This window comes from Cyprinodon tularosa, unplaced genomic scaffold (assembly GCF_016077235.1).
Source record: "Cyprinodon tularosa strain WSP-4 unplaced genomic scaffold, ASM1607723v1 ctg263, whole genome shotgun sequence".
Lineage (NCBI taxonomy): Eukaryota > Metazoa > Chordata > Actinopteri > Cyprinodontiformes > Cyprinodontidae > Cyprinodon > Cyprinodon tularosa.
This window is the reverse complement of record NW_024038967.1, coordinates 1,256,129-1,277,665: the sequence shown is the minus strand read 5'-3', so window position 1 is coordinate 1,277,665 and position 21,537 is coordinate 1,256,129. Positions and strand designations below refer to the sequence as shown.

The 21,537-nt window shown below is 37.3% G+C and overlaps 2 protein-coding genes across 4 annotated transcripts in view; both read right to left on the bottom strand.

The window, feature by feature from the left end:
- Positions 1 to 1,278: 1,278 nt before the first annotated feature.
- On the bottom strand, positions 1,279 to 1,923 carry LOC119786032 (histone H2AX). Its single transcript, XM_038289076.1, has one exon. It carries the CDS (start codon positions 1,847 to 1,849, stop codon positions 1,421 to 1,423), a length of 429 nt encoding a protein of 142 aa, XP_038145004.1. The 5' UTR covers positions 1,850 to 1,923; the 3' UTR covers positions 1,279 to 1,420.
- Positions 1,924 to 5,162: 3,239 nt separating this feature from the next.
- The window catches only part of c2cd2l (c2cd2 like), a 29,612-nt gene continuing 13,237 nt past the window's right edge, over positions 5,163 to 21,537 (bottom strand). For 2 of the 3 annotated variants that reach the window (XM_038289124.1, XM_038289125.1), the window contains exons 3-15: positions 16,408 to 16,503; positions 14,768 to 14,887; positions 14,449 to 14,559; positions 13,909 to 14,022; positions 13,688 to 13,787; positions 13,476 to 13,608; positions 13,132 to 13,196; positions 10,813 to 10,934; positions 10,374 to 10,545; positions 10,182 to 10,280; positions 9,813 to 9,946; positions 8,591 to 8,801; positions 5,163 to 8,211 (exon numbers count right to left, since the gene is read on the bottom strand). In XM_038289124.1, the coding sequence (XP_038145052.1) occupies positions 7,958 to 8,211; positions 8,591 to 8,801; positions 9,813 to 9,946; positions 10,182 to 10,280; positions 10,374 to 10,545; positions 10,813 to 10,934; positions 13,132 to 13,196; positions 13,476 to 13,608; positions 13,688 to 13,787; positions 13,909 to 14,022; positions 14,449 to 14,559; positions 14,768 to 14,887; positions 16,408 to 16,503 (1,731 nt within the window). In that variant the 3' untranslated portion in view covers positions 5,163 to 7,957. The remainder of the gene's footprint in view (positions 8,212 to 8,590; positions 8,802 to 9,812; positions 9,947 to 10,181; positions 10,281 to 10,373; positions 10,546 to 10,812; positions 10,935 to 13,131; positions 13,197 to 13,475; positions 13,609 to 13,687; positions 13,788 to 13,908; positions 14,023 to 14,448; positions 14,560 to 14,767; positions 14,888 to 16,407; positions 16,504 to 21,537) is intronic. The other variant, XM_038289126.1, reaches the window with a different exon arrangement.

Here is a 21,537-nt window from a genome sequence, read left to right as displayed (position 1 = left end):
ATGCTCATACTTTTCATGTTCATACTTTTCAGTTGGCCAACATTTCTATAAATCCTTTGTTTTTATTGGTCTTCAGTAATATTCAAATTTTCTGATATGATTAATTTGAGATTTTCATTTGTTGTCATTTGTAATCATCAAAATTAAACAAAATAAACATCTGAAATATATGAGTTTGTATGTAATGTATGAATATAATATACAAGTTTCACTTTTTAAATGGAATTACTGAAATCAATCTACTTTTTCATGATATTCTAATTTTATGACCAGCACCTGTATATCTTTCCCCCTCCTAACATTTGAATTTTTTTTTTTTATTATACTAGATTTTCTAGTTGCATATCAGTCAAAGGTTTGCTCATAACGATCCATCATGCTGCATAAAATCTATTTAGATGTGTTATAAATTGGATGGCAGACTAACAACTTTGGAATACTTTGATGCCTTATAAGAAAACCTAAATTTGATCTTTTTTCAAAACAAGCACTCTCTGAGATGTAATCCGTGTCAATGCTCCTGGGGGTAAACCGACTGCAGATGTTTGTTTTTGTCAAATGCAAGAAGGAAACACCTGGGAGCTGCAAGCAGAATAAACCGTTGAAAAATGTTTTTCTAGCTGTGACCACAGTTACACAAAGACAAGATCACAAGTGATACATTCTGTTACTTATATATTGTATTCAACCCAATCAATTAAGTCGACCATTTCCTCCTAATTTAATCCGGCCACATTCTCTTGTATATTTGGAAGAAATCAGAGATACATGTTTTTAGAAGACAAATACTTGATTAGAAAACAATTGAAATAACTAAGGGAACAGTTCTATTCATAAGTTTAATCAGGTCTAAACATAAAACTATATCCTTACTAATCATTTCAAACCAGCAATGGCACCCTGTCCAAACCCTTTATAGAACGTATAAATAGGCTCCAAAATAAATTAAAGTAGCTTCCCATTAGTTCATATCATTAAGATGTCCCTCACTAAATATATAGTTATGCTAAGTACAAGCTTGAGTATAGATCAGACAAATCACCTTAATACCAACAGTTGGCTTTTTAACAAGTCCAGTTAGACATGACAGCTGAAAGACTGGTATTTCAAACTGCTTACTAGCACCAAGGCTGCACCGGCAGCATTACCATTTTATTCCCAGTGAGTTAAGGACTAAAATAAAGCTCACAGATCTCTGCCATTTATTTTAGTGGTGCTAGCCTAGCAAGGTAATACTTTTAGGTTAGCAAGCAGCATCAATACGAGTACTACGTAGACCAGATTAGAAAAAAAATGCCTTTATTAAATAGACAAAAGAAAATAGTGCAAGGAAAGAGTAACGTAAACTGAAAAGTTGCTCTTATGAGGTGGTGGGTGGCCCTTAAAAGGGCCTTTGGTTTTGGAGTCATTAGCCAGCTAGCTAGTACTCTTGAGACTGAGAGGAGGCCTTCTTTCCCGCTTTGCCGGTGCTCGGAGCGGACTGGCCGGTCTTCTTTGGCAGCAACACGGCCTGAATGTTGGGCAGGACGCCGCCCTGAGCGATGGTCACGCCGCCGAGCAGCTTGTTCAGTTCTTCGTCGTTACGAACGGCCAGCTGAAGGTGCCGGGGAATGATACGGGTCTTCTTGTTGTCTCTGGCAGCGTTACCAGCCAGCTCCAAGATCTCAGCGGTGAGGTATTCGAGAACGGCGGCAAGGTACACCGGGGCTCCGGCACCCACTCTCTCGGCGTAGTTACCCTTGCGTAGCAGACGGTGAACACGGCCGACAGGGAATTGCAGACCGGCACGAGAGCTGCGGGTCTTCGCCTTAGCGCGGGCCTTAGCTCCGGTTTTGCCTCTTCCAGACATGGTCACTTCTTTCTTGTTGTAGTTTTCTTTCAGTAGAATCGAAAGCTGCTCCGAATGGTAGGGAACGAGCTGGTATGACCAGGATATAAACCCCACTATTGATCCCGCCCCTTACGGCGATTGGTTGCTATGGAACGGAAGTGTTATTTGGTTGACTCTGATAGGTCACAGTGAAGAGGAAGTCAATGACGATTGGCTTATCAGTTCTGACATTAAGCCAATCGTGGCATGCGTGTAGGGGAAATTTTAAAGGCGATTGGTTAGTTATTTCCCTCCTCACTTTTAATGGATGATTTGCTTGAGCGTAGGGACACGTAACCAATCAAGCGACTTCCCTCCAGCTTTAAACTTTTGGCGCCTCCGTAAAGGAAGCGTGGAAATAAATTAATTTATAGTTCATTCTTAAAAATACTTTTTAAAACGATTAATGTTCATACGGAAAACATGGAAGCTTTATCGATTATATGACGGCCAAGATGCATTTTTAATCTTTATTTTGAATTTGTTATGGAGCAGTTTTGCAGAATAATAAATGATTAAATGGAAGCCATTATATACAAAATAAACCAGCTTTATTGTCTATCCCTTTTTCAAAGATACTGTAACTTCCAAAGGTTTTCTTTTTCCTGCAAAATAAGAGACTTCAGCTGTCACATAAATACATATAGGACCACATATATACATATATATGGCACCTTTTTGACATTTTTTTTTTACACAGTCAGATCAATAAATTCAATCAATTAATACCCTTTGAACTCCATATAGTCCATATAGTGTGTTACAGTTCCATGTGTTTAGGTTGAGCTTTAATGATAATGTCCAAACATAACAAAAGTTATTACATTATTTTGAAATTGAGGAAAAATTATTCCTTCTTCTCCATACTGCCACAATGTTCATTCCTTTTTTAAACCTCCTAAACTTATTTCATCTCATAAAATGCGAATAAAAACATTTATTTTAGTGGATTTAATGTGACAAAGTGAGGAAACTGTTTGCAGGGTTTGAACAATCTTATGCAGTTAGAGCTACATTATTTTGCTCGGTGCTATTTTTTTATTTATGTTTTTTGTTTTGGTAAATGCCTTTAAAACACCCTTAATTATTATTTTTCTTTTTTTATGTTTAATAGTTTATTATTGAGGTTGGAAAGTGGATGTAGCATTGTTGAACGAGGTGTGTGAAGATGAGATCCAGATAAAGGTACGGTATTTGTTTGCATAGTGTTATTTAGGTGCCAAGAGGACTGTGTAAGCAAACGCATGTGGACTAGAGCAGAACAGGACAAACCAGTTAGAGCAGGCCAGAATCAGGATAGCTACCCTCTACCACTGAAACCCCCAAGATTTTTTTACCCAGATAAAACAAATCTAGGGGCATTCATCCGTCTGCTGTTCCAATTACTCTGAAAGGCCCTCAGATATTCATATTAATTAGCATAATGACTGGTCGTGAGTGATGATGAAACTGCTCCCCCATGTCCTGAAGGGGGGTGGTAATTAGGTGGCCAAAAGACTACCAACAAACTACATTGCTGGTCTCTTTTTTCAACAAGATTGAGAGGACTCAACTACCGTATATGTTTTGCTTGCAATGTTCTTCTACAGATTTAATACAAAAACAGTGGCCTGAGTGTTTGCATTATTCTGTTTAGATGTGGGAGTAAAAGTCATCCTGTACATCTGGATGAAGAACAGCAACGGTAACTGATTCTTTTATAGTTGGCCAACCAGCATGAGTGATCTGAGCAAACTCTGCAGAGGTGTCAACAGCCAACAATCCTGCATATGTAAAGAGAAATTCAAGCTTTCAACCTCTACTGGGTCAAATAAAGGAGCCTCTTTCACCACAAGTTTGACAGACGGATATCCCCTCACCCGCTTGAGCCGTTAACAATCACCCCCATTGTCTTTTAAGGTTGTGAGAATAGGTGGTGGAAACTAATTGCATTTATTGAGTTACATTTACTTGAGTAACTTTTTGAAGAAAAAAAATACTTTAAGGAGTAGTTTTGCAGCATTTTACTTTTTACTTTTACTTCTCTTTGCTCTTACTCTTTACGTAAACACAATAAGTTCACTTATCAAAAACAAGCATGCTTTAAATAAATGTGCACCATAAAGAGAAAAGTTTTTCTTTTCTCTTTGTCATTTTTTGTACTCAAGGCTGCAGTCTGCTGTGTCATTTTAAGGTTAAACACTATACTGTAACTTAACCTATTCTACACACTGTAACTATTAATTTTTGTAAGTTTTATAACTCTAAAAATTAATTTTGAGTTGTTTAATTCACCTAAAACTTCTATTGTGTAATAACTATATGTTTATTTCTATCCTATTCTTTGAAACAGCAGAATTTTCTTAACACTTAATTTTTTTTTTCCATTTTACATCATTTTGTAAAACATTAAATCTTGTTATGATGATGGGTAGTAGGTAGATCAGTTACTCAGTACTTGAATAGTCTTTTTTTTTAACCAAAACATTTTTATCCTTTTACTTTAATTTCTTCAAAGGATAATTTTTACTTGTTCTTGAGAACAAGTAAAAAATAAGCCATGCTAATTTTTTCTGATACTCTACCCTCCTCTGGTTACCAGTATCTAGCTACAATGGGAATTTACATCTTTGGAAATAAAAATATTAGTTCATGATTGTTATCCTTTGTTTTTCAATAATAGATTTAAAAAAAAAACTTCCTGTGAAAATGAATAATACTAGAAAAAGGTCCTTGCAAAAAAGAACCTTTATCATTTACCTTACAAGAACCACAAAGGACAAACAGATTATTTTTCCACTGGATTTTAAAAGAAACCAGAGTCCACCAGTCCAAGTCCAAAGTAAGTGAGTTGCAGAGTTTGAAGGCGGCTGAATAGAGCGAGTGATAGACTCAATGAACCTTCTGATTTCAGCTTTCCATCATGAGGAGCTCAGGGATCTTTCAGGGAAAATTAGCCAGGTGTAAAGCCCTCTGTTAGAACCCGTGCCAACCTGAAGTTTCCAGATCAGTAAAAGAATATATAAAAGAAGATCATTATCGTTTCATCAAGACTTCAAGATTTTGTCAGATCTTGCAACTGTTTTGTTACTGGTGGTTTTATTCTGTATATGCAATAAAGTGTCAAGAAGTTCTGGAGTTCTGAATACTTTTGCAAGGTACTGTATCTGTGAAACTATCCTCACATAAACATGCTAGAGAGAATTTTTTCTACAGTTTAACTCGTACACAACATTCAATTCCAGTGGTTCAATGTCTTCATTGAATAAAAACAAACAAAATCACCTATTTTAGAACAGAATGCTAAAATGCATTAATGTTTGAAAAATTATTTATTTGCAATAAATTATATTTCCAAAGTATGATAGAGTTCATAGGTATCCTAAAATCTGCACCAACTGCTTTACATAAAAGTCACACTGAGATGAACAGCCTTGCAGAATGCATTGAGTGGCTTATTTCTGCCTTAAAGCATTTCAATTCTGTTATACCGTAGTTCCTGTTTTATAGCAGGTTTTCAAGACAGTGGTGTCTCCATCTTTGGGATCCTTTCATATTTACCTGACAAAACTCCCTGAAGATTAAATCTTTTCAGTTTCTTCTCTTATTGCAGTCACTGCAAAAAAATGTTCCCACAAATTGCTAAAAACACTTATTTTCATACATTGATCCAATTAGTCCTTTATTGGTGCAGCAATTTTAATCATATGCTAATAAAACATTACTGATATTTCACGCCCTGAGTGCAGTTTCTTTTGCTCCACACAGACATTTAAAATTTTGCCTGAGCTGAGCGACTCTGAAAGCTTTAATGAGAAAAATTAAATGTATTCTTACTGTTGATCTAAAGTTTATATACAATCACCATGAAGATTTAAAGTTTCCTGTATCTTCTAACAATGGATTTGATGCATGCTTTCTTTCGTGGTGGAATGATACAGCAAAGAGGTGATGATTCATAAGAACAGGGCGAAAACTGGAAATTGTAGAATTTGTCTAATTTTGCATGGGGAAAAAACAGACTGTATAGGGCCATTTTTACTAATATTTGATTAGATGTTTCCATCCAACCTTTATAGCCTTAAAAAGCTTCTGGAAGAAATTTGGACATTTTTAAAAACTACTTCTGTCATTAATCGGTTGGATTTGTTACATGCATGGCTTTTACTCACAGTTCTACTAATTACAGATAGTTGGAGTTGGTAGTGTCCAAAAAGTGTTTATATCAATCTGCTTTATTCAGTTTTAAATCAGTTTTTGTTTGCCTGTAAAAACATCTAACTGTCCCCTGCATTAAACAGCATGACCACAAAAAAATGTACTTATAAATACATATATAGAAAAAAAATAATCAGCTTTAGGATGTTAAAACCAACCCAGGGACCACAAAGATTCAGGCCTATCATAGAATATCCACAGCATTGGAGTTATTTAGGAGAACATGGACCAACAGAGTTGGCCCAACTTGGGAAAAAAAAAACTCTGATTCAAAATGACTTAAAACCCCATAGATATTAATTTCTATCTAGGCAGACAGAATTATTTTAGGGATTAAAGACGGAAAAAGAAAGAGCTACCTACAATCCATGATGGGGAAGTATCTTTTTGATTCAAAGTGAGGCTTTTAATTGCAAAAAAAAAAAAACAAAAAAAAAACACCACTACCTCTCAAGCACAGTGGTGGTACGATCATGCTGTGGGACTATTTGGTTGGTACTTCAACTTAAGCTCAGCTCTAATTATGAGATAAATGCATAACTGGTTGCTGAACTATAAAGCATCTGGAGTGGTCCAAATATTAAACCTACTTAAAACTTCAACAGACCGTGTTTAAAAGGCTGGCTTGTAACAAAAGAACAACCAATATAAGAGAGACCTAGAGAGCACTAACAACTCCTGTTAAATGTCCTCACTAAGCAGCGAAATCCCTAGAGAAATAGCTGTATTTGCCCTCCATTTGAGCATCTAAGTCACATTATCTACCTATATAATGAGTATTTTGGCACTAGAAGATAACTATACAAATTGCACTGGAGATAAGATAATGGAGATGTTTTCTTTTCTCACTTTAAGGGCAAATCTTCATTTTGCTTAGCTACTCCAATAAAGTGCAAATACATTTATTTTAAGAAACTTTTAGTTCCGCTTTTGCAGTATGCACACTCATAAATGCATTTAAAGGTCCAAATTAATTATCTGTAAAGGATTATTGTCGTGCTGAGAGTCGTTTAACACAAAGAATTTAGCGTTGCTGCACAGTGCTGAAAGTATTTACAGTAAGGAAGTCCTTTTTGTGAATCAGCTGAATAAAACTTGACCAGGTTAATTTTTTCTTTTTTTTTTTTTACTGAGATTTAGAGTTAAATCAATTATTATCCAGCAGGAAAGGTTTGGCTGCACCAACAAAAAAATCTAATACATGGTTTTCCACAGAAAACAACTTCATAACACAAATATTATATAAATACTACATGTTTTTTGATTTAGGGTATAAGATAAAACATGAAAACAGATTGTTTTAAGCAGATACGAACACACAGCAGAGTTCAACTGAGATAGATTCCTGGTAATTTTTCTAAGTATTGTATTTAAAATGAAATTTGCATAGAAAAGCACATCCAGGTCTTCATTTTACAGAGGAATGCAGCTAGAATGACTTGGTTTTGGCAGGATAAAATAAATAGCACATTTCATGAATCACACATAATAATAAATTATTTTTTTTACAACCTTCAAAATTTGACATGTGCCATTAAAAAGAAAGGAAATCTCAGTCCAAAGTGCATCCAGTTATGTCACACTGTTATTTTTTCTACATAATTACAGTTTTAGAGTATTCCCACCACCCGTCTTCATCCAACGTTTAGTTTGCGTAAAAAAAAAAAAAATACAGCATTACGTTTCGTTTAGTTCTTTCCGAACCGCAGATTTCTCCTCAAAGAAAACAGAGTTCCCCAACCCCTTTTATATTTCTGTTTTAAAATTTTTGATTCATTTTAAAGAGTTTCCCTTCCAGAACAATTCCCCACACAGGAAATGATCCGAAACCCACTGGGGTTAAAAACTGATCTGACCCTTCAATGATCCCATGAATTGCTCCTGTGATAATCAGTTATCAACAGAGCCAGCTCCTCCATTGGTGGCAGCAGCCTTGCCTTTCGATTTACCAGACGAGCGGAAAGAGAAACGTTTGATGATGCGGCGGGAGAAACTGCCGGACTTTTTGCGTATTGTGCCTGTGGCTGGGGCCGTGAAGTTATTGCCCATGTTGGAGATGTCCTCATGGGACTGGCTGAGGCAGGGCTCCTTCTCTCTGTTTCGTCTGCGGAACAACAACTTGGAGCCGCTCTGGAGGAAGCCCACTGCAGAGAGCAGACAGCACCGAAAGAAAACACATCACTCAGCCATGCAGTTCTTCTAATAACCGGATAATTACTGATATAAACCCTCCGTTAATTTGATTTATTAGCACTAACGATGTTTGACAAACAGCAATCGAGTAAGGATATTGCGCATGCTGCAGTACGGCCTCTAGAGGGCAGTGTTTGCTTATCTAGTCATTTTTACACAACAGGTAAACTGAAGTCAGATCTCTGAAAGTAAATATGTTGAACTGTTTACAAAACAATAGTAAAAGGAAATTAAACCAACACATCATGTTTATTATGTTTTTGTGTTAATTAAGAAAAGGAATTTAACTTAGCAAAATGAGCATTAAAAAAACTCTTCCTTCTACTTTACCCTTATGGTCCTTCAGGCTGCGGGTCTCCAAGGCACCAGCAGAACCAGTATCAGACTCCACATCATCCACAGAGGGGCGCTCCGATGCATCAGAGGGTGTGGTTTCATCTGGGTCCTGATGATGCCCCGCCCTGATGTGGTTGCCATGCATGGCATCCATGGCGGCTGCGTAGCCGGTTGATAGTGCACAGCTGTCCTCAGTGAGAGGAACCTGATAGAAATACAGGTGAAGCAAGGAGATGTGGGATGTTACCACATGCAGAGGTTTATGGCTTCAAACGGGACTGTTGGATGTTGTGGTTGTTAAATTTCACTGCCTTCAAATGTGTCTGTGAATCTGCTAAAACTTGACTGGCCAACTAAAATCCAAGATTAAAGAACTGGTCCAGAGGCTTTTGGTGATGCCAGAGGAGCTGCAGAGCTCAGGTGGGAGACTTGGAAAAAGTTAATTGTGTTTAAATAACACCTTTTCGGTGCATAACTGTACAGTATAATCTTAAAATAAGTGCATTTGCCCTTAATTTACGCAGGTAAATAAGATGATGAACTAATAGAATAAATATTTTGGCCCTTAATATGAGATAATTAGGGATTATTAAAGTATGTCAGATTCTGACTAATTTGATATCATGCACCCAGGATAAGATAATTTGATTTTTTTGTTTTTCTTATTCTTATTCCATTGGTAAATTCTCTTTCTTAGCTGCTCAAATGAATTGAAACTACATTTATTTTGGGGAAAATAGACCTACTTATATTTCATTGCAGTAAATATACACTGCAAAAAGATCTCAATATCAGTAAGGAATTCTTAAAGTAAGTGTATTCACCCTATTTTAGTAGATAAATGGGTCTGCCAATGGAATTAAAATGTTTGACTCTAAAATAAGCTAATTTAATACACTTTAATGCACTTAAAATAAGATAATGAAGTTGTTTCTTTCTTATTGTAAATTTAAATATTATTCTATTGGTAAATTGTCTAAATTAGTCATGCAAATCAGGGGGAAAAAAAATAAAAAATTAAGAAAAATTCATTTAACCTTTGCTGTGTATTTTCTTATATGTAATCAAAAATCTTTGTATGAAATTTAGAAATATTACAAATTGGTTTCTTTCACGACATAAAACATTCTGAAAAAAATATATTCTGGAAAATGTCATTTTGTGCAATTAAATGCGATTAATTATGTACTGTGGGACACAGTGGCCACTTCCTGACCTTTGACACGCCAGAGATGATTAGCGTGCTCCTTTTGGTGGGTGTCTTTCGTGCCGCTTTGGATGCAGACTCTGTCAGCTGTCGAATCGCCGTCTCTGCAACAGGATCCAGGCCATTAGACAGGCGACTGCTCTCTAAGCAACACAAACACACATATACACACATCTGCATCAATGCTAGACTAATAAGCTGTAAACTATGACATTTAAGATGCAAGCATTACTAAGATTGAGTTTTGCAAACAGAAGCACACAGCCAGAGAAGTGTAAAAGAAGTGCATTTCTCTGTGCTCACATTACACTGCTGCTTGCGGCTCATACTTTGCATCTGTTTTGCAAAACAATATCTGGATTTTAGCGTGAAACTCACTGCTCAGGTTGGGACTGCTGCTGCCCTTCTCATCAGCTGACACAGCTGCTTTCTTTTCATTTACCTCCACTTTGGAGGGTGAGCGCAGCGGGGAATCACCTGAAAGGCAGAATCACTGCTATCACACCTGGACAATTATTAATCTCTGGCAGCTGACTGAGCACCATAAAATGCTTAACTCTGCAGACAAACCTGGGCTGTGATCAAGCTTCACTCGTGACTGGACTGTGGTGACGGTGGTGACAATGGTGCCATCTGGCATGACTGTTCGATCCACGTCGACCTTCTTTGTGGGGGTCAAAGAGGAGCGAATAGGCAAGGCATTCTGGGAACTGCGGGGGTCCTCGGTTTGTACATACAGCAACTTGAGACATACAAGCATCAAAAAATAATGGAGCATTAGTGGTGATGTCTAACAGAGAAAATCAAATCGAACTAAGAGGTTCAGAAAAACATAATATGATCAGCAAAGTATCAAGCATTCCACTTTTTTAACGTGAACATTTTAATTCAGGTTAGTTCATGTCAGTAATGAAAACAGAAAACACATCTTATAGTGCAATAAAGTAACTTTAAAAGGTTTTGGGTTTTTCTTTTATTGTGAAGAAAGGAAGTTCATCTCCTGACTCACCTCTGTGCTGATGGTAGCATGTGGAGCTAAGCCAGGGCCAGGGCTTAGGCTCAGTACATGTTGCCCAGTTGGGATTTTAGACCGAACGTTCAGGGCAATGGAGGCATGTCCCATATGAAATTCTGTCATGGTTGAACAAAAGAAAATATCCCAATAAATCACATCAGTGCTCCCTTCTTTAACTTAAAAAAAACAAAACAACAAAACTGTGAAAGTAAAATCTGTTGGGCTCTTTTTGGCATCAAGACAATCATTCTTATTGCCACATTGCCAGACAGGACACTGTTTAAAAATAAAGCAACAAAACAAGATCCTATATTGTTTTTCAAGATTTTGTTGCTTCTGTTTAATATAGCTGAACGATTTTTGTGTCTTTACTTGCTTTGACACCAAATATTTCCCTCTTCCTACTTAGATTAAATGAGTAGATTCTGTAAACATCCATTTTTTGAGTCATGCCAAGGGGGTTCAATTAAACTGTGGTCTGACCTTTAGCTAGGTCACTCTACCATTACCAATTGGCAGAGATGTCAAGTAACAAACTACAAATACTTTATTACTATACTTAAGTACACTTTTTAGGTATCTATACTTTAATCCATTACTTATTTTTCTTCCTATTTCTGACTTCTACTCAATACATTTTCACACAAGTATCTGTATTTTCTATTCCTTACATATTTAAAACAAACCTTAAACGCTTCGGTTTAATATTTATAAATATCTATTTCACGTCATGTGCTCCATCCAATGCAGATCATTGGCACCATCCACATCTGGTGAAAACTAGTGTAACTGGATGAGTCATATAACGCAAACACTCATTGGTTAGCTAAAGGAAATCATCAGAAGCAAGCAGGTGTTCTTCAAACTGCAGACATGAATTGTCTATGCCATGCTACAATGCCGGATTCAAAAAAAGATGTTGAAATGTCTGAAAGGTCGAACACAGGCGAGAGCGTATCGGGAGATGGAGACCAACAAGAACTTCCTCCTCCTTGGCCCTATCTCAAAGAATTTTTGGAAATGGTCGAAAATTTTAGCTTTCAATTCATATAGTGGCATCTGGCTGTTTTTTTTAAAGGTTACTTTTATACTTTAAGTAGTTTTTGGAGCACATACTTTTTCACTTTTACTTGAGGAAATAGGTCAAGTTGATACTTCAACTTTTACCAGTGTTTTAAACTGCAGTATCTATACTTCTACTTAAGTAACAAATGTGTGTACTTTTGACACCACTGACAATTGGACATGGACTAATCTAAACCATACTGCTGCAGATCTGGTCATATCTTTACCCTAATCTCTGTTCAGTCTCAGGTAATTTTCCTTTTCTGTATGTCAGACCAGTATCTATGTCCCTGCTGAAATATGTTTCACAGTGTCTAAGTGTGTCTCCTTGTCCATCCTGACAGTTAAGGCCTCCTGAAACCTCTTGGTAGGTTTACAGTTTGACACTTTCATCATGTTCTACTATTTTCATTTGGTTCCTTGTCTTTATGCCTAAGAATTTTAGCAAACTTTGAGGTCTATCTTTATTCTCCAAATTTGTAGTATTTGATAGGTCAACTCATAACTCTTTGTTTTGTTTTTTCACATCACAGTACTGTAGATGTAGATGGTGGTGTCAGGCCTATTTTTCAGTGCTTAGTCCTGTTTCCCTCTTAAACATAGCTATGGGCTAAGATTTTACTGTGACCAACTATATGTACTCTCTTTCATCCTTTTGGACATGAAAACCAACTCGGAGGCCGTCTGGTTTTCTCACCTAGAGTTTCCATGGCGCTACTTTACCATTAAATTTGTAGATCAGTTGCTATAGATTAGTTCTTCTATTTTCCTTTTCTATGGCTGCTTCTGTCTCCTGGACCCCCAATTGGTTTCAGCAGAAGGCCACTCACACTGCTTCAGGTTCCTTACCAATAAAATTGAGTTTTTCTTCTCCACAAGCTTTATTTAGAGGAACTTAAGAAGAATGCATCCAAATAATACATCCAAAGGCACGCCCACTCAAAGTTTTTATTTTTAAATTAAAAAGGTTAAAAATATTTTCAATCAAGAATATTGTGCTACATTTTCTTTGTCCACCATTTTTTCCCAATAAGACAGACTGACATCTTTAGGCAAAAAAGGTTAAAAGGTATGAGTAATGAGCAAGGCTCTATATTGATAGCGTTTCCTAGCAGAGGCTTACTGCAGCAGATCTGCATGCTGTGCTTTTTTTGGTAGGGGTAGTTTTGCTTAAACAATCAAAACAATGTTGCTGATCTGGTTTATGGACAGCTGCCAATAAGAAATTAGAACTGAGCTTTTCCTTACGTTCACTTGATCCACTCCGCTCCAAAAGCCTGATTCTGAGCTCTTTGGTTTCTGGACCCAGCTCCCTTAAATGCAAACAAAAACAACAATGTCAGATAAAGTCTCACAGCAGAACATCTGTGCAAGAGTCAAAATGTGGAACCCTGTCAAATTCAGCAAATAAGTACCTCACTGTGAGAGCCTTTTTAAAATCTTATACACCTTATTATCTGATTCTTATGCTGATAATAATGAATGTAAGATGCTTGAAAATAATAAAAACTGTTGCAGAACAACAACACAAAAAGCCGATGCAGAGGAAATAACATTTATTTGCTGATGTGGAAGAACATGTGGAGCCTTACAGAGTAATGTCTTCGCTCCATTCCAGTGCAGCATTGAGGTTGCTGGGCACAGGCAAGAAGCTGGTTCTCCTCTCTGCCGAGGGCTGGTCCAGGCTCACAACACAGCAGAGCTCCCCTGCTCTGGACCACAGGCCTGTAGACAGCACAGCCAAGAAGTGTGAGCTCAAGTCCCAGCAGTAGAAATAATCTGATCCAAGGAGAGAATATCTGACCTTTATTTAAGGTCACCCTGAGCTGCTGGAGAAGGAGGCGCCTCACTAAGAATCCATGGGATGTGGAGCTGGTTCCCACTGAGAGGTGGTCCATTGGGGACTGGGAAGAGCAGAGGTTTAATCGCCTTAAACCCAGAATCTATTAGCAGAATCCAGGCTGACATGCATTTGTGTCAAAAAATGGAGGATCATTTCTTTGTCAAAGCAAAACGGTTTCTCACCGAACTAGGAGATACAGAAGCCTTGAGGTTGAGAACCATTGCCGGCTGGGCACTGAAGAGACTGTCTTCAACCATTCCTTTGATCATGTCCAGGTCTGCTCCAGCACCGGGCCCCTGAGAAGGTTAAATCTGCATTATCTAACGCTGTGATGCTAAAAATGTTTAGTCCAACATGCTCTCCTGCAACCTCATTTTCTAATTCCGACTGTTCTTATCAGTGTGGTTAATTACTAAGGGTAAATATTTCACTGCCAGAGGCAAATGCAGGCTGCATGTTCATAACAATATTTCAGAGTGACATTTCCTGCATGACTCACGTTGAGTTAAATGGGCCGAACGGTGACTCACATGCAAATTGCCTGAGATTTATTAACAGAATCTGATAGAAGCTTGAAGCAAAAAATAAAATAAAATTTTGCACAACTCAAAGTTGATTTTCCTTTTATTTGCCTTTTTGTTGGCAGAGGCTGACCTATCTTCAGAAATTAAACCTTCACTGGCATATCAGATTAGTGTGGAGTCAGTATCAAATGTTCTCACCTGTCTCTGCAGTTTACATGGGGACACGGTAAGAGAAAATGATGGCTGCTTTGAAAGAGACCAGGATATCAGCAACCCCTCATCCTCCACTTCCTCCAGGGACACTTTTACCTGATGGAGACGGATAGTTGGGAAACCCATCCAATGCAGGGACAAGCAAAGCAAGATGAAATGGGATGTTTTACAATAATAAAGAAGGATTTCTGCTAAACTGTTTGCTGTATCCTTAACTCATTTCAAACTTAAAACTTTGATCTTTCTCATATGCTATAGAGGTCATCATGAAAGCTTCAGTAGCTCCAACCTCGTGCTTTCATACCTTGGCCATCATGGGTGCAGTAGTGATCTGATACGTATCCATGGAAACAGCAGCGGGTGACTGCTGGGTCACAGTCACAGGAAACGTCAGCCTGTCCACCCAGCATTTGCAGTGTAAAACCTACAGAAGGAGAAGCAGGGTGACACTTATCTTGTTTTTTTTTTTTTTTCATACCTCGCATCCGCCATGCTGGGCCTGATGAGATAAGACAAGCTCCTTTGTCAGAAACAGAAACTATGTCGCTTTTTTGTCACACAACTTACTGGACTTTGTCACTGAAAAATATTTTTGCACGAGAACTAAGATAAAAAAAAGGGGAAAAAAAGAATTTAGACTGTCCGTTTGCTATAAGCGTCAGAGGGATCATTGCTCTTCATCATCATAGTATATAAAAGGTTCCCACACTTCAGTAAAGATCAAATTAAAGCAGTTTCAAGGACTTCCCTAAACCAATTTCCTCAACTCCAAGGACCCTATGCAGAAGCTTTAACCTCCTACTACCACCTAAAGTATCTATGTTTACATCAACATGAGTAATCAGAACAAATTGCCGATTGGAATAAAAAAAATCGTCCAGACGCCAGTTGGAATATTTTAATCTGATTCGTCAGGATCTGAATGAAATTGTAATCTGACTCAGAGAGGTGGTTTATGCTGACTGGTGATCCGATCAGCATGCATATAAAGGCTTGACAGGTTTGAGCTATTCTGCATGAGCAGGGCTGACTTTTGTGTGACATCACATCAACATGATGTGTTTCAGTTTTGAGGGGCTAGGCTCTAATGTCAGGATCTTCCAACTGACATGTTTTTAAGTCTCATCACCTGTTTTATTCTGATAATTAATACTGATATAAAGGGTAAATACATCCCTAAACCCTAAAATCCTTTCATACAGTAAGTTCTTAAGTGAGGTATAACATGTGTCTGCAGCCTCTGGTGTTTGTTCTGTTCTCCCTTTTTTCATTCCTTCTGCTTTCTTTTTTTAATAAGCAGTTTGGGACATTGTGCAAGGCAGGGCTCATTTTTCTTTCGGTTTTGTATTTTTGTCTTCAGTATTATACTTCTAGGCTTCCTGAGTCTGATGCTGAAGCTGTCAATAGTCAGGGCTGCCACCCTCTGGGTGCAAGGGGGCAGGAACTGCTTGTTATGCCAAATAATGTTAAATAATCATTTAAAAAAATTCCTGGATCGATTAGGATGTGGATGATCATCAACATTTAATGAATTGTTCCTTGGCCTGAGGCTCTATCCCCTACATGACCTGTGACTGACTTTAGATGGGATCTTTGGTTTCTCCAACCAATTACCCTTTTCTCTCAACTTAATTTATTGAGAGCATGACTTATGTCTCTTCTTAACAGATTAATCTATGCACGAGTTGACTTTATAAATTCTGTGACTTTTGTCCCATTGGTTTTTATTTAATGGGATGAGATAAAAAGAGTTGCTGAAAACAAATTTCTACCCAGCTTTTAAGATTCTTTTTTTTTCTTTAAAGGAAATATATAATTCTGTAAATATTATGCAATTCTGTGATTGATTCAATTAAATAAAATCTAAATGAAATACATTGAAAGTGTTGGTACAAGCGGTGTAAGAAATGCTACATGAAGTCTTTGCAAAGATACGTTTCTTACCATCTTGTTGGCTGACTGGTCAGTGCAGGTCACGCTATCTATTCCAGAGCCAGCGGTTAACTGGAGACTGCTGTCAAAAGTTATCTGGAGGGAACTCTGGTGGAGGAAGAGAAGGAGAAAACTGTTCTAAATATTACATAAGAAAAAAAGAGGACACACACACACGTAAGGGATGGCAGGAAAGATTCTGCTGCCCTCAGCTTCATCCTAGAACGTTAACAACTAATACACTCCTCATGGTTTCTTTAAGCTAGGGTATGACTTGTTTAGGGTTGATATTATTATATTTAAGTAAATTTCATTCTTGTTGTGGTGAATTACATTTTTTATATGTTTTTTTTTAAAGCAGAAACCATGTTGATACACACTGCAAAAACTGTTCTAAAAAGATGGAAGGATTTCTTAAAATATTGTATTTGCCCTTAATTTGAGCAGGTAAATATAAGTATATGTCAACAGAATTAATACTTTTGCTCCTACAATAAGATAATTGGACATTATGTAATTGAAATAAGATAAATTAAGGGAAAAGGCATTGTTTACAGAGAAGCTTGCCTTACACACTGCAAAAAGGTTCTAGAAATAAGTAAAAATGTCTTAAAATTAAGTGTATTTACCCTTAATTTAAGTAGGTAAATAAGATTTTTTGGCAATTAGATTAGATTTTTTAGTCTTAAAATAAGATAATTAGATGATGTGCACTTGAAATATGACACTGCAATTGTTTTTTCTTATTCTAAAGGCAAATTGTCTTGTTCTACTGGCTAAGTGTCTCAATTACCTCAATTCAAGAGAAATGCACTTATTTTAAGAAAAAATTCTAGATTTCAACTTTTTTTCAGTGCATATATTTCATTTTTTGCAGCGCATGCAAGAAATGAAGAGAGACACTGTACTGCAGGGCCAGGGCGCCACCTTTTTACAATGTATACTGGAAGTCGGTTAATTCCACCAAATTTCTGACTTTTTTTTTGCAAAATGTATTTCAAACATATCAGTAAAAGATTAAATATTTAACACATCGAAACATTTTGTATAACTAATATTTAAATTATACTATATGTTTACTTTAGTTCCAATGTAAGAAAATGGTTTTGAAGAACTGAAACATATTTATTCAAATCCCTTCTCCTTCCCGTAATCCTTAACACCAACACTCTTCCTGATTCCTCATTTACTTTTGAGTCTATTCTGCTCCAAAAGTCCATTAAATGAGAAAATACATTTGTTTGAACATAGAAACATACACATTAAGACATACCTGCGACCATTTTCAGTAATGCAATTATTACCCAAAACCCACACAAGCATTTCAAAAATATGAACTGGACACCATTAATGTTCACCACCCTTATTCCCCCACAAATCTTTTTAAGAAAAACTGTTTGAGCCTTTTCATAAACAATTATTTTATTTCAAAGCAGAAGGTAATAACAGCTTTAATTTATACTCTAATTTGAAGCTTTTTGACATAAATGATCCCTTATTGATGCTTGTAGAGATGTTTTAACACGGTTCTCTGTTAAACTGATCAGCTAGATTTTTGCTAATAAAATTTTAGTAGTTTAGGAAACCTAAACCTACACCTAAGGTTACTGGCTGGATTTAACATAATTTGTTTAATTCTTACTTAGATTTTGTTTTGTATTGACTTCTGATGTGTATCAGAAAAATGGCGGCCTCTGTAGTACGATGCACCAAAAAATGATTACGACCAATACTTCCTTTTTTGGCTTTGAGAGAAAGTCTCTTTCTAAGATTTTCCTGTATTAAATGTTCCCAGTGTGCTACTGGAATAGGCAGCTAGGACAACAACTATCAAAATAGTTAACAAACTGTCATATGCACACACTGCAAAAAAAAAAAAAAAAGAACTAAAAGAAAGTCAAATGTTCTTGAAATAAGTGCATTCATACTTGATTTGAGTACAGAAGTAAGATGGTCTTTCAATATAACAAGAGATGCATACGTAATTATCATAGTTCTACTGCAATTTGGATAACTGTATTATTTCAGGCAATTCTTATTGTTGGCAGATATTATTGTCTACTCAAATGAAGGGTGAATACATTTATTTTAAGAATGTTTTACTCATTTTTCCGATAGTTTTTTTGCCTTGCGTGAAAAATACATGAGTAATTTTTCTACAGTTAAGTGTTTTTTGTTTTTTTTTCTTTAGTTTTATGCTCCAATTTGACATGAAATTGATATAAGAGTCAATTTTTTCTCCATAGAGTAAGGCCAAATGTAATCTCTTTATAAGTAAACATTTCGTCAATCTGAGCACATTTTGTTTTACCATGACAAATTTCCTGTGTGCCTCACATGCCTGGCAGAGCATAAATGATTAGAAACAAACGCAGCTAGTGGATTAGTGAACTGAGATTATCTGGACAAAAGCATACTTGCAAAACATAGGGAAATATATATATATATATTTTTTATTTATTTATTTTTATCTTTACTGGGATTCGTCAGAAAAAAAACACTGACTGACCCTAATAAACATCTCCTGAATTGAGCAGCTCAGCCACTCCTGCAAAACGGTTTGTTTGGCAGCATCCATTCTAAAAACTGCATCGGTCAGTGCTTAGTCATGCTTACAGCAAGGCTCCATTTCCTGCTTGAGATGGGTCGGAGTATACCCCTGAAAACACAAACTGGTGTCTCATTAAAAAGAAGCACTCCATAGAACTCATGGTAACACCAGTGTTCTGCTTCTTCATCGAAATGTTCGTCGACCTGGTCTGTTTTATCTGCCATATGTGATACAAGGGAGGTAAAAGAAAATCTCCTATTGTCAGAGACTACAGGGTCCGAGTCCAATCTATGTCAAACAGCAGTAGAGGCGGGCAGAAGAGCTGAGGGTGATATAATGAGGTTTATGGTGTGTGTCAGGGTTGCCTGTGGATACGCGGGAGGCCAAATGAAAAGCTGCAAGCTTATATAGGTTCAACTGGGCTGGCACCACATGACTGCTTGTACAACCGGCTGTGTTTACTTCAGCCGACTGGCTGGAAAACACACCGTCATCCAATCATCCTTTGTGTTACAGATTGCAGGAACAATATGTAATGGATTGGAGATTATGAGGTTAAATCAGATGCTTTTGAACTCCCCTTTAAGGAACTGGTGGATAGTTTTATAAATATGATCACAGACTCATAGGTACAGACACATTATGAGAAAACAAACAGGAGAAAGTGACAGAGTCTGAGCTGATGCATCATCAGGAAACAAACAGAATCTGAACTCATTTCCAGCACAGATTTCTGGGTGCTTAGAGTGTCAGACAGAGACTACTGACAAAATGCAGGAACAAGTTTCTATTCTAGTGAATGTCTTCAGGAAAGACTACAGCCACACTGCCAACATGGATCACATTACAATACAGCCTGGAGGAAGGTTGGGTCACCAGAAATGTAGTCTGCTTTATCGGAGCTCATATCATTTTCTAACTATATGGGCTGAACTTTTACTCCTTCAACATCAACAATAAAAAGGTCTCTCTGCTTTCCATATATTTACTTTATGCAAGGCCTCAATAGGCCTTATAAAGAAAAACAACTATCTACCATCAACCATTCGCTGCAGCAAATACTGACTGTTTCTACAGCCGTTCAATCTTCAACTGACTGAATATATATTTCAGTACCTTTTAATTTACTTAAATTTATATTTCACATTATAATTAAAACCAAGGATTCTCCAATATGTGAAAAAATTAAAAGTCAAAGTTTAAAGAATTTAAGCTTTGCAACATACTATTTGTCTGTCACACAAAAAGCAATATGCAAAAAGTTTCATCCAATCCCAGAAAAATATTTTTTTGTAGAGATTCCTCCTGCATGCTCGTGCATGTGCCTTCTGACAGGAGCGTGCATGTGAAGGACAAGTAAGCAGAGAACCTCCTAAGGACATCCATGGTGTCATTTCAGTTTTGTGAGCATCACTCCCTCTGGGTCCAGCTGGTTCTGTAAAGCATGTGGGTCAGCCAGAAATACCCCGGCCCTCTGGCTTCTGATGACCCTTTTTGATGAATCCTATTGTTTGCTTTCTGTTTACGGTGCAGAACCGAGCCTAAGAGTACAACCAATAAAAAACAGTTTCATTTAATAGAGAGCATTTTGTGTCAGAGTTTGAGAACTGCTGGCAGCTGTGTTGCCTAGCAACAGATAGCAGAACAGCTATGGGTTTGAAACTATGTTAACTATTATGGTGGCTTGCTAAGTCCAAGTAGATGTATCCAACATGCATTTGGGGTTAGACCAAGGCCGGTTTGTGTTCATACCCGAAGCAAACCCCACCAGAGTCCATTTTGGAAGCTGAATGTAAACACCTCAAAAAGTGTATCTTCATCTCTGGTCCATTTAAAGCAGACCATGTGAGGCAGGTGTGATTCCACTTTATTAGTAAATATCCAATTATTAGTAAGGGAAAGGCAAACAATACTGAAACAATCTGTTTTGGCTAATTATTTGGGCTGTGTCCAATTATTTTATTGTGCCATCAACACCTAAAAGACTAACCAAATTTTTTTCAATAAACGCCAACTAATTCTCCAAATACAAGAACATTAAAGAATAGGACTTTTTGTTTTACTGTTGTTATAACAGCCATTGTCACATGGTTCTCTGCCGTTTCCACAATGACCATCAGCACTCGATGAGAGGTTTTGGAATACTGTCACCATCCATCCATCCATCCACTATCTGACACGCTTGTCCCGAGTGGGGTTGCGAGGGGTGCTGGTGCCTATCTCCAGCAGTCAACGGGCGAGACGCGGGGTACACCCTGGACAGGTTGCCAGTCCATCGCAGGGCAACACAGAGACAAACATGACAAACTACCATTCACACACACACTCACACCTAAGGACAATTTAGAGAAGCCAATTAACCTAACAGTAATGTTTTTTTTGACTGTGGGAGGAAGCCGGAGTACCCGGAGAGAACCCACGCATGCTCAGGGCGAACATGCAAACTCCATGCAGAAAGACCCCGGGCCGGGAATCGAACCCAGAACCTTGCTGCAAGGCAGCAGTGCTACCCACTGTGCCACTGAGCAGACCCAATAAAAAAAACAAAAAAATCCTTTATAAGGTGTTAGCATAATGGCCATTAAAACGTA

Coding starts and splice junctions, on each gene's coding strand:
- LOC119786032 (XM_038289076.1), bottom strand. CDS start 1,849: ATGTCTGGAAGAGGCAAAACCGGAGCTAAGGCCCGCGCTAAGGCGAAG.